The sequence below is a fragment of the Rattus norvegicus genome, chromosome 16 (genome assembly GCF_021556685.1).
Source record: "Rattus norvegicus strain SHRSP/BbbUtx chromosome 16, alternate assembly SHRSP_T2T, whole genome shotgun sequence".
Classification (NCBI taxonomy): domain Eukaryota; kingdom Metazoa; phylum Chordata; class Mammalia; order Rodentia; family Muridae; genus Rattus; species Rattus norvegicus.
Window position 1 is genome coordinate 16,811,505 of NC_141549.1, and position 13,496 is coordinate 16,825,000.

The 13,496-nt window shown below is 41.8% G+C and overlaps 1 protein-coding gene across 2 annotated transcripts in view; it reads right to left on the reverse strand.

Moving 5' to 3' along the window:
• Positions 1-9,643: 9,643 nt before the first annotated feature.
• The window catches only part of Sh2d4b (SH2 domain containing 4B), a 101,297-nt gene continuing 97,444 nt past the window's right edge, over positions 9,644-13,496 (reverse strand). The window contains 1 exon segment of one of the 2 annotated variants that reach the window (NM_001170349.2): positions 9,644-13,398. In NM_001170349.2, coding sequence (NP_001163820.1) covers positions 13,306-13,398 — 93 coding nt within the window. In that variant the 3' untranslated portion in view covers positions 9,644-13,305. 2 annotated transcript variants of the gene reach the window in all.

Sequence of the window (13,496 nt, forward strand, 5' to 3'; positions counted from 1 at the left end):
TGCACTTCCTCCTTTGGTTCTCTTTATTCCTCGGGGTGGGGAAGGGGGGTGCATTCGGGGAAACAGCCAAGAGATGATTTTGCATGTTCTCCTCAGTTAACCGTTTTAGAAACTCTCTCATGGATACACACAGCAGTTCTCAACCTGTAGGTGTACGTCCCGACCACTTTGGGAATCACATATCAGATGCCTAATTATGATTTGTAACAGTAGCGAAACTATAGTTATGAAGTAGAAATGAAATACCATGAGGAACTGCATTAAAGGGTTACTAGGAAGGTTGAGAACTCTACCATAACAGTCAGGAAAGGATTGGGTTAAAGAGCTTAAATGTCCAGCTCTACCTTTAACCTCTGGGGGACAGTGGTGAAAGCTGAGCTGGCCATTGCTGTCTGATGATGTAATCACACAGAAGAGAGAGAGAGAGAGAGAGAGAGAGAGAGAGAGAGAGAGAGTCACATGCACACTCAAACCGCCATTTTAAAAGAAGGACAGGCTTAAGAGGACTTCTGGGTTACTAAATATGCAGGGATGTCTAGAATGTCATACATCAAAAGAAGATATCTAGGAGCTGGGCGAGACCAGACCTTGATCTACAACACCTCTCTTTTTTGAGGCTGTTCATTTGTAGCCTTCATAATGTAGGGGTAAACAGTAGTAAAAGAATCTAGTAACCCATGCTAGTGCTGGCTCTGATGAGCCACATGGAATCTCTCGGGTATTTTCATCTCAATCAGCCAAGTGTCTCAACCACTAAGCTCCCAATCTCTATCCCGGGTTGTCGTGGGCTACTCTCTGGTCCAATCTCCATCCCGTGTTGTCGTGGGCTACTCTCTGAGCCCAACAGCCGCCACCCTCTTGCAACTGCTCACAATCCCAGCATCCGCCCCCTGTGGTTATAGTCACAACTCCCAGTAGCCCATTGAAATCAAAACTCAATAAGCAGGTAATTTAGCAATCCGATTTATAACTTAAATTCTCATTCCACAAAATGTCCACACAATAGACTCACAACCAACTGATAATGACATCAAGTGCCCACCTAGATGAGACAAATTGTCCTATAGAAATCCATCCCTTATGAAATATTCATAACTACCTGTGGCCCCTTAAGGCCACACAGATCTGGCCACACTTCTCCTCCATCTTGGTTCTTCTCCCTTTCTCCTCTCTCCTCCCTTCAAAACTCTGTGCCCGCCTTACTTTATCACAGGCCTTGTCTCATCTTGTTCCTGCCTTCACCTGCATGAAGACAATATACATCATAGTGAGTAGGTGGATGTGTTTCTGAGTTCTGTGAGGTGTAACAGAAGATTAATCAAACCTGGGAGAGCCTGTTAAGATACTGACATACATCCAGTCAGAAACACAGTTACTATCTGCAGCTGGGAACTGGCATTTGAAAGGAGAGGCCACCTTGTAGGTCTGAGCCCTCAGCCAGAGAGATCTAACTCTAAATCTAGAGAGGGTGACAGAATTGAGATCAATCATAAGACACCACAGTTGATGGGAAGAAATTTCCACGTATGTGTGTGGCTGAAGGCTAAGTATTTGGTACAATTTGGACAAAGTTTCTCCTTTATGGAAAGAAATACCTCGGGACTAACTTGAACCTTCTATATGTAATTTCTAGCCTCTTTGGAAGGCAGCAGACCTGAGTAGGTTATACCAAGAGACTGAAACTTGCTGGTTTTAACCTAGTTTATCTACCAAGATTAGCAACAAAGACTAGCAAACATGTTCGGTGCAAACTATTCTTGCAATGTTGATTTCATAGTTCCTGTTCTATTGATGTGAAGAAACACCATGGCCAAAGAAACTTATAGGAAAAAGCATTTAACGTGGGGTCGGGGGAGGCTTATTTATAGTTCCAGAGGGTTAGTCTATGACAGCATACAAGTAAGCAGACGAACATGGTGCTGGAGCAGTAGTTAAGAGCTTAGAACCTGATTCAAATGCAGAAGGAAGTGAGAGAGACAGAGGCAGAGGCAGAGACACACAGAGAGAAAGAGAGAGGGAGACAGACAGACAGACAGACAGACAGACACGCAGTGCAGGGGAGTGGGGTGACATCCGGGGCACAGGCTTTTGAAATCTCAAAATCCATCCCCATTGACATACCTTATCCAACAAAACTATACCTCCTAGTCACTCCCAACTAGTTCCACTAATTGAGAACTATGCATTCAAACATATTGATCCTATGGAGGCCATTTTAATTCAAACCACCGCCGTTTCCTTAGACTGGCTTTATTCCTGTGATCCACCCCCTCTACAGAAGTGCCCAATTGTTCGTGCATCTCTGTTCCTATCTTGTCCTTCTGGCCTAGGTGAATGAGACTGGGAACCTATTAAACAAGAGCACTGAGGCAGTTCCTGGCTAAGTGTGTCTTTCCCAGACAGACCTTAAATAGGCAATTCTCCTGCCTCAACCTCTGAGAAGGTGGAATTCCAGACCTTCACAAAAAAAAAAAAAAAAAAAAAAAAAAGTCCTGCTAAAAAGGTTTTGTGTTTTATTTTGGTTTTTTGTTTTTGTTTTTTAGCTTCCTGATCCTTCCTCCAAGGTCCCTACCGAATGCTAATACCAACAGTCCCTAGATCCGCTTCACCCCAGCCCTTCTCAGGCGACCGTAGAAGATCAACCGTGTATTCAGCAGGGCAGAAGGATGATTCTACCTGAAGAAGAAACTGAGATTTAAGAAAATGCTTCTCAGTGGGAATGCATCTCTTTTCCTCCTCTTTGAGTCTTTATTGTTCTTTTGAGTATAATTGGTTAAAGTAGCATCCGGGGACTTCTAAAATTGTTGGGAGAGACGGTGCCTCCCTTAAATCAATAATGGAATTACCTAATGGGGGACATAAATCTCTATTGTGAATGCTGACACTTTCTCTTTAAGGATAAGGTATGCTACAGCTTGGACCTGAGCCTTATTGTTTGTATATGTGTGTCAAGTGAATGATGTTAAACAGGCACTATTTCTCCCCTGGTGTGTACTATGCAATAAAAGCTAAGTTGTTCCTAAGAGGATTTTACACGTCTGCCTCAATAGAGTCTGAAGCTAGTCTTTGAAGTTAGCAGAAGATCTAATGCAGCCGTCAGTTTTCTGGTGGCTGGTTCACTCAGGGACTCCTTCCCTCTTACATGGCTAAATTGTTAATAGAAAGTAGTATTTTGTTAGAAAGACTCCAGGAGGGCTGATTGAGAAAACACTATGCTAGAACAAGACTCTGGGCTTCCAGCTTCCAGATGATTTAAGGAATTTAGCTATTTACTAGAATAACTCTTATTTTTATTATCATGAAATCATCTGATATTTCTGTTTGTTGTGTTTGACACGAGTGCCTTACTTTCCATGAATCCTCGGAAACCGGAAGTGGACAAAGGTTTAACTACCCTAAATCAATCCTCTGGTCCTGAGCAGAACAGAATACACTTGCCAGGTACATCGGCCTCCTGCTTACCGCTTTGCCGCGAATCAGCATTTCCAGTAAGAAGCTAGCATTGCAGCAAGCCAGAATAAACCAAATATTAATGTTCACAAAGCTGTAAGAAGGAGAGGCATGCAGTACGTGGACATAGGTAGTTAACTGTTGCCTTAATACAGCAGTGGTGAAATAAAGCAGTTGTGATGAGCTAACCAAGTCAGGGCAAGACTGGGTTGAGTATTTTGCCAGCACCCAGGCTATTGGTACAAATTGCTGTTACTGTAAAGGTTTGCAGAGTTGTCTAACACCCTTCACTCGTGCCTCCAAATCTAAACAGAGTGGTCCTCCCAGAAGAAGTTGACTGTGAAAACGTTTAGTATATACGTTAAGAGTAGAATAAGGAGCAAGAACGCACATCTCAGCCTTGCCCCACAGACAGAAATACACACCACACAAACACACACACACACACATACACACACACACATGCACTCACACACATGCACACACACGTACTCACGCGCGCGCGCACACACACACACACTCCTGCCACCAGATCTCTGTTTGTGCCAATTTGTTTCCTTTTCCTGGAGACTTCATCCATTCCTTTCCTGACTTGAATTCAGATTTTATTGATAGTCCCTAAGAAATTACTCTTCTTTCTAGCCTATCCTGTCTCCTCCTACCACTTAGGACAAAAAAATAAGAAATGTGATTTCTGAGGATGGGCAGACATCTCTGGGAAGGAGGTAAAAGGCCCACTGTAGGGTGGACATCCGTCTCTTGTCCTTTACATTCTGTCGAGGAGGCCCTTGGGACCTCTTGTCTCTGAGACTAGAACTCCACCCATGCGGAGGAAGTGTCCTACAGAGAAGCAGCGAGCACAACTACGTATGAGTCTGCGTCTGGCTCTGCCTTCTCACCATCCTCATTTAATGGCCTCCCAGGAGATGCACTTACAGCTCAGCAAGTCTCTGAACTCATTCTCTGAGATGAGAAGAGACACAGGTACAAACACAGCCAAGAGTCACACGAGCATGTTGCCCAGCACAAACAGAGAGAATACTGATGTTTTTTTTAATTTATGCTAATTGTTATAATGAACATATGTATGGGCTGCAGTATAATTCAATAAGTGTATATGTGTGGCATACGCAAATAAGGATAATTAGAATTTTTGTCTCCTTAGACAGTTAGCGTCCCTTTGTATTTGCGGCCTCAAATGGCCTCTCTTCTAATTGCTCATTAAATATTTACATCTCTGTAAACTGTGGTCACCCTGCTATGCTGTAAAATACTACATGTCCAGACTATATTTTTGGTGCCCATAATCCAACCCCATTTTGTTTTGTTTCATTTTGTCTTGTTTGCTGGTTTTTAGTGGGTTTTATTTTGTTCTGTCGTTTGGGAGGGTTGTTTTGTTCAGTGGGTTTTGGTTTTTATTTTGTTTGTTTCCTTTGTGACAAGGTTTCTCTGTGTAACAGAGCCCTGTATGTCCTCGACTTGCTCTGTAGACCAGGCTGGCCTCACTTAAACTCACAGAGAACTGCCTGACTTTGCCTTCAAAGTGCTCAGATTAAAGATGTGAGCCACCTCGCCCAGATAATCCAACTTCTTTGTAATTCCTTCTTCGTTACCCTTCCCAGGTTGTAGTAATCTCTTTCCTACTTTATCATCAGCTTTAGCTATGAATATAAGTGAAAATATGTGTTATCTGTTTGTGCCTTGTTTCACTTAAAAAATGACCTCTGGTAGATAACTCAGTTGATTCCATATCTTGGCTATTGGCAATGGTGTGAAGATATCTTTGGTATATTGATCATTCCTCTGGTTGTATATCCAGAAGTGGGATGTCTGGAACATACAGATATTGGACCTTTACTTTATTTTTAAGAATCTCTCCTTGGGGCTGGAGAGATGGCTCGGTGGTTAAGAGCACTAACTGCTCTTCCAGAGGCCCTGAGTTCAAATACCAGTAACCACATGGTGGTTCACAACCATTTGTAATGAGATCTGATGCCCTCCTATGGTGTGTCTGAAGACAGCTACAATGTACTTATACATAATAATAAATAAAATCTTTTTTTAAAAAAAGAATCTCTCCTTGGTTTAGCGAGACAGCATAGTAGTGAAGAACATGCTTAGCATGCTAGACCCCAGGAACAATCCTCAGCACCATAAAGGGAAAGAATGGGTAGGAGTGCTTCCGGCAGCTATAAGAGGACCCCTTCCTCTGCACCCTTTTCAACATCTCTGACTTTTCACGTTGGGGCAAGTAACCATTCTGACTGGGGTGGGTTCATATCTCATCATGAATTTGATTTGCATTTTCATGGTGATTACGTAGGGGAACCGTTTCAGAATGCCAATATAAGCAGTGATTTTCCAACATCAATAGCCTAGGCAACAAAAGCAAAGCTACATAAACAGGTTTGTGTCAAACAAAGAAGCTTCTTGAGCAAAGAAAACAAACAACAGGATGAAGAGACAACATTCAGCAAGACAATGGCAACCAACTCACCAATGGAGTAAATGTCTAGAATAGAAAATAAACACACATGACCACAAAAAAGTAAATAATATGATTTGTTGAATGACCAACTGGTCTGAAGAGATGATTCTCAAAAGAAAATATTTAAGGGTGGCTAACAAATATATGAGAAATGGTAAGAGTGTCAGTTTGATTGAGATGTTCCCCTCAGCCATCTGATCTCTTGATTCCAGGTTCCTAGCATTGTTTGGAGAGGCTGAATGTGGCCTTGCTTGAGGAACTGTCACTGGAAACAGATTTTGAGAGCATGAAGACCAGTTCTCTCTCACTCTACTTCCTGATTGTGGTTCAATTTGTGAAAGATCAGCTGCCACTATGCCTGTTGCTTATGCAACGCTGTCCTACTATGAAAGTGATGGACTTTTATCCCTCCAGAGCCATAACCCAAATAAGTCCTTCCCTTCTGTAGGTTACCTTGGTCAGGGCTCTTTATTCCAGCAATAGAAAAATAACTAATGTGATCAGTGTCACTAATCATCAGGATGCTGCAAATCACTTCACTGAGCCTTACATAGCATCTGCCCTAGAGGGCATCAGGGGTGTCATCCCTATGTCCCATCAGCTCAGTCCTACCATGAACACATATAGCCAAAGTCAAGTTGACTGACTAAAGTATACATATCTGGTTTCTTTGGTAACTCAGTTGGGCCATGCAATGTTTTTCTGAAAGCTGTCTTGTGAGAGGATGTTTTGCTTAAGCAGACACATGAGAGTGCATATGATGTTTTGCTGGAGTGGATGCTTAAGAGAGCACCTGATGTTTAGAAAGAAAGAATATAAATATAACCCCACTGACAGTAAGAGGATGCTCTTGCATTGCTACGCCTTGTAGCACTTCACTGGTTTTCGCTGCTCCTCACTTCCTAGAGAGAAACACTCCAAAGAACTTCTCATGGTATTCTGACTGATTCTTGCCACTTCTTCTGACTCCAGTCAATTGGAAGGAGCCTTGCAGTTTCTGCTGGATTGAGCCACCACTACTGATTCGTGTTTGGTCTTTGCTATTGAACTAGACTGCTAATATCCTGACAATGAAGATTGGAATTGCTCTAAAGACCTACTTCTAAACAGATCCACAACCCCCTTCCCTGTTAGCCTTCTTTCTCTGCTGCCTCTGGTCAATGGACTAGAAGGAAGATTGAAGCATTTGAAAACCCTAATAAGTAGGTTTTGAAATATCTAAACCTACAACTGACTCTGCAGCAAAAATGGGTACTTAACAGAGGAATCATAACACCATTGAGAGGAAAAAAATTTTATTAAAATATATTCAGTATAAAGTGGCCAAAATCTGTACAATATGGAGGTGTTAAAATAACCAAGACAAACACTGAGAAGAAGTGGACTTAAGATCCACCCAAACAAGAAGATATTCACAACTGGTACAGATTGGCAAAGGGAATCAGTTTTCTTTTATGAAGTTTCACTGTGTATATCAACCAGACTCTAGGGCAGTTCCCATGCCCAGGAGTAGTTGGCCAATACAAAACAGACCCCATGTCTTTTTGTGTGGTTTCTTGATTACTTTTATTTGTGTGTATTAATATTTATTTTTGATACGTTATTGAGGTTGTTTTTTGAGAAAGAGAGAGAAAGGAAGGGAGATTATGAAGTTGCTTGGTCACCAAGGTGGAGAGAAGCTAGGAGAAGTCGAGAAAGGAGAAGTAATATGCACAAAAATATATAAGAATACATAAGAATATTATAGCAAGTGTCAAAAAAATCCATACCTATGTTCAAATTAGTGTTATCCACAGTAACCAAAATAAGTTCATATGACCATTGACAGAAAATGGGTAAATAAAATAAGCTATATGCATCAGAAGAGATGTTGTATACCTCAGAAAGACATTTTGATTCATCTACAACATGAACAACCCTTAAAGGTGTAAAGCTAAGTGATAAGTGGCACTCGGGAAAATCCAAACACTGCCTGGTTCCACTTACAGGCACAACCCTGTAAAGATAAAAAGAATGGCAGGTACCCAGGGCTGGGGGAGGGTGAACGGGAAGGTCATTGTTTAACACCTTCACAGTTTTGATTTTGCAAAGTGAATACAGTATTGACAGTCACAATATGACTGCACTTAATGCCACTGAAATGGGGAAAATGTCAACCTGTGGACATGGCTCAATGGAAGAAAGTACTTGCTTACAGTCAAAAATGAGTTTAAATCCCTGGCCCTTGCCTAAAAAGTTAGACATGGCTCCACATGTCTATAGCCCCAACATTGAGAGTTGGAGACAAGTGAATCCCGAGAACTCAATTTAGCCAAAATGGTGGTCTTCTGGTTCAGCGAGTGGCCTTGATTCAAGGCAGTAGAGCTGACAGCTATAGAGATATTCAATGCCCTGCTCTGTCCTCCCACGTGATAAATACAAATACATTTTACTTTAAATATTTAAAAAGTCATGCAACATTCCTGTTGGCTAGTCTGAGGGTCCATGAAAAGCAGCAACATGAGCTGGTTAGCACGGGCTCCAGTCCCTGTTGCATGCTGGGGCACCACAGCGCCTGTCCTCCTGAGATAGGATTTCTGTTTCAATGTTCAGTTTCCCCACCTTGGCTTGTTAACAAAACTGCTTTTGACTCCCATCTCACTGGTATGCTTACTTAGTGTCTGTCCTGACACAAAGCAATCAATTGTTTTTTTTACCCAAGGCAGCAAACATTCCCAACCTGGAGTTTTTCATCATAGGGGTCTCTTAAGCTTAAAGTAGGTCTTTGAAATCGTATAACATAGTTTTGCTAGTCCATTAAAAAGTGAGTTCTACACTGACTGTTCGAGGAACCCTAAAATACACATATACACATGACATTTCCTGACCCCCAGGACCTCACAGAATGGAGGGGGAAATACACAAAGCACATCTATTAGTGCCCTCAGTGATTCTGTAACTAAGTGTTTATACAGTTGTGGTACTACCTGCTTACTTTGATTAGAATCCTTGGACAAGAAAAATGACCCCCTTTGCGAATTCTAGACCTGAGCTATAAGCCAACATTCAGATGGAGAGATTATTATAAAATTCAGTGCATTTACTTGGGTTTCTTTGAAGCATCGGTTGGAGCATTAGACTCCTTTCAAAGTGCTGTGGTTTGGAAATTTCCCCCAGAGGCCTACAAATTAAAGACTTGGTCCCTAGCCTGCACACTACTGGAAAAGGGCAAACCCTTTAAGAGAAAGACCCTAGTGGAAGAAAGCTAGGTATGCCTTTGAGGGAATTATTGGCTTGGCTGGCCACTCTCTACTCTCTGTTTCCTAGCTGCCCTGAGTTAAATAAGCCTCGACCACATTTTTTCTGCCACTCTGTTCTGTGCCATCCCAGGCACAAAGCAACAGGTCTAAGTGCCCATGATCTGAAAGTCTCCAAGGCCATCACTGTCACATATCCTTCTAAACAACCACTTTGTCCCTAGTCTCTTTTGAGCTCATGAACCCTTAAATAGTCCCTAAGAATACCTGCCATGCAGGAGTCTCCAAGAATCTGCGCCCCAATTTGCCCTTTAATTCCCTGAAATTTATCTTTTATTAAGATGCATATTATTTTTTACAGCTTCTCTTTCTAGTTATAGATTGTAAATTTTCCTTCTACTGGAGTCTTGGAGCTGACTGTTTTTCATTATATTTGTAAGGCTTGGAGGGGGAAAAAAGAGGCCATTTCTTTATTTGAGAATTCTGACATTTATTAGCATAATAAAACTCTCAAGATGAAATTGCAGTTTTCCAGACAGTAATTTCATTTGCAGGACAACTTACAAGAAATTTATTTGAAAGCCAGGTAAAACCTAAAATATATGGGACGTACAGAAAGTGCAGGCCCCAAATAAAATGAAATAAATGGGTTAGGGATGGTAAACTCAGCTGTTATCTCTCACATATTAATTAGCAGGTAACAGGAACCACCATCCAGGATGTCAGGTTTTTCAACTCATCCTGGACTCCTTTCAAAGCTGCTGCTTGGAACTTTCTTCCAGTGTGTGGGAAATCATCTTGTGGAATCCCCTGACACAGCACTGCTTGGCAGGAATCTGCCACTGTGTGGCTGTGGATAGCAAGGTCTTTCATTTGGACAAAGATTTCCTAGTTGTCACTTAATTGATCAGCTGGAAGAAGCTAATGGTGACCACATTTTTTTAAAAAATCTTACTCCCGGTTATAGAAAGGTTTAGTGAGAGAGGCCTGAACAAATTCACATGACTAATACAGAGAAAAATCAGAGCAAGAGTGGGTCTTCTGAGCCCTGGTAGAATAGATGTAATTAGAATAGAATTTGGCTACGGTTTGAGAGTTCATAGAGTTCAGAAAGCAAGATCCTTCCATCGTCACATCATTTCATTCATGCGGTGATACTGGCTGATGGAGGGAAGCCATGGAACTGATACATAAAACCGTAATGTGGCCAGTTGTGATGACACACATCTGTCATCTAGCACTCAGGAAACTAACGCAAGATCATGAACTCAGAACCAAACCTAAGCTAATGATTTCCAGGGAAGACCCTGATTCCAGTTACAAAAGGTCAGAATACATATTTGTGTGGAAGGCACTTACCTATTGAGTTCCCAAGAGGTAAAGACTAAATAAGACAGCCACTAAGCTCTGGAGTAGCATCTCAGAAGAACTTTCCAGGGAGGGAAAAGACAGAATGAGTGGCAACACGGGTGTTGGTAGATCTGGCTATGTCATCTTGCATGACTGTCTTCTAAGAGGCCACATCGAGAGCTGTCTCTCATCCAGGAGGATGCAGGAAGAAGTAAGCGACCAACCTGAGCATCCCATTGACCTAGGCTTCACTGAAGCAACAGGGGATAAATATATGAGAGCCATGTTTTTTGCTTAAAGGGAGAGGGTGACCAAAAGGGGAGCCAAGCATAGTGGTACTCACATATAATCCCAGAACATGGGAAGTGGAGACAGGAAGATCAGAAGTTCGACATAGGGAATTTAAGAGTACCCTGTGTTATGAGACTCTACCTCAAAAAAACAAAAACAAAAGACAAGGGTGAAGAAGGACAACTGGAGTACTCAGGTTGAGATATTCTAAACCCACTGACAAGTCTAGAAAATCTGGGCCAATGTGTCCCAAGGATCCCTGTGATATGATGTACTAAGAAAGTATTTTTTCCCCAAATCCAGTCTCAATCAAATCAAGCCAAGAAATATGAAATAGAGCCAACACAGAAATAACAACAGGAAACAATAAGACAAGTTCAGAATACAGGTCATTTTATAGAACTCTAATTTATACAACCAGTCATGGGCTGAGTAAAGGAGGAAGGGTGTTATCAAAGACTTAAGAGCATACCAGATGCTACATGTAAGTCTTGTTAGGACTCTAATAGAAGAAACTGACTATAAAAGATGCTTCTTGGTCCTAGCCCTTACTGAAGAGCTATTGGTAGTTGGTAATTTCTGGAGAAGACAGAGTCACTCTTCTTTGGAGATGTGGCCCCTCGTAAGATTTCTATGGTGCAGTGAAAGGTCACACTCATGCTCACATGGCAGCATTAATTGTACCTATGAGCTATTTTTTATGAATACATGATGTTGAGAGTACACTGGGGTAGATTTGGGGAAGAGGATGGGGAAGGGGAACAGTAAATTTTTCATTGTATAGATGTATGAAATTCTCAAGAATAAAGAAAAAACAGTTTAAAGGATAATAACTAAATAAATCCTCCCCCCAAAGAACCGTGTGTGTGGCAAAGCACCATTGGCATATGTACACAGGAGTCTGGAGAATATGGTGAACGAACGAAAGCAGAGTCATTCCCAAAACTGGCTGTAACAATAGCCATGAGGGTGGGTGATGGTACAAGTGGACAAGGATGCAAGAAACAAGAGCCAAGAGGTTGAGTGGAGGACAAAGACACCTTATTCTTCTTATGACACGACTCTCAAGGCAGATAAAACAGTTTCCTGGTGTTTCCAGAGTCCATCTATTCTTTTATAAATGCCAAACCCAGTGCTATAAGGATTATAATGTCACAAAGTTTCAGAGTGTGGATTGGAACTGAAACCTTCCAGATTTCAGAACCTGCAATCTTGCTGTGACATCTGCTATCTCCTTGACTATCATCATAAGGGGGCATGACTGTGCTAGCATTAGACACTGTGCTGGTTTGAATATGCTGATCCATTATTGGGAGGTATGGCCTTGTTGGAATACATGTGGCCTTGCTGGAGGAAGTTGCCTCACGGCAGGGGTGGGCCTTGAGATCCTCCCCCTAGCTGCCTAGAAGACAGGCTCTCTGCCAGTTGCCTTCAGATCAAGATGTAGAACTCTTCTCCCAAACCGTGTCTGCTTATAAAGTGCCATGGTCCCCATCATGGCGACGACTGACTGAACCTCTGAAACCACAAACCAGCCTCAATTAAATGTTTTACTTTAAGAGTTGTTATGTTCATGGTGTCTCTTTGCATCAGTAAAGCCCTAAGATAGACTCCATCCTTGAGAGTTACTAAGTTATTGGGAGGTTATTCTCATTAATATGAAGAACATGTTCAGATGGAAGAAATAAAAATAAAATGAAATGAAACATACTAAAGCCTTTAAGTAGAGAGCACACAGAGAACATTCTAGACAGCAAAGGCCTGCCTCGTCAAGTATCAAAACACCATCCTTGGATTTATAATCCATCCAGATATTCTGCACATTCACATGACATCATTACCACAAATTTGAAAAACCAGAGCCACATGTGAGATAGAAGAGAGAGGTAGAAGTGATTCAACAAGGCAGCTAGTGCAACATTAATCCTCTGTCCTGAAAGCCAAGCATAGCAACCTTGGGTAACGCCCATGATAATATCAACAAGTCCCTGAACAGTAGGAAAGATGCAATATGTACGCCTTACATGGAAGTTAGTCACAAGCCTGCTTCCGTTATCTCTATGACTTTATGGAGTGGTATAGAAAATAATTTGCTAGAAGTCATTGATGTTGGGAGTTTTTCAGAAGGGCATTCACTCAACAAATAATTAATTGAGTACTGGCTCTATATTAAATGGAAGGTTCGGCACTGGAATTACTTGGGTTACTAAAACATGACCCATTCACTCTCGGAGTTCAGATTAGCACAGCCATGACAGACAGGCCTCCAGATGCATCGTTATTTGGGGTTTCTGTCTTGAGCTTTGGAATGGGACCAGTATCACAAATGTAGTCACATTTCATAGGTCACATCCTGGAGGCTCGGTACTACAATTGTTCATCTGAAGAATGGTGGATCTTCCAGAATGCCATGAGGCTTTGAGTTGGGACCTTATTAAGCTCAGTTTAAAATCAGGATACTCAAAGGAGTCCAAAGAGGAGGGAAAAAAATCATTCAAACAACAGGTGATAGTCTGGTGGGCTATCCCTCTGTCCGCAGGGCTCCTGTAGCAACTCTCCCCCTGAAACGGTGATGATTTCCTCCTACAGGGAAAAGAGAAGAAAGGAAATCCAATTCATATCAAGAAAAGATATAAACATTCATGGGGAGTTAGGTAGAAAATGGCTAGAGACAAAAAACT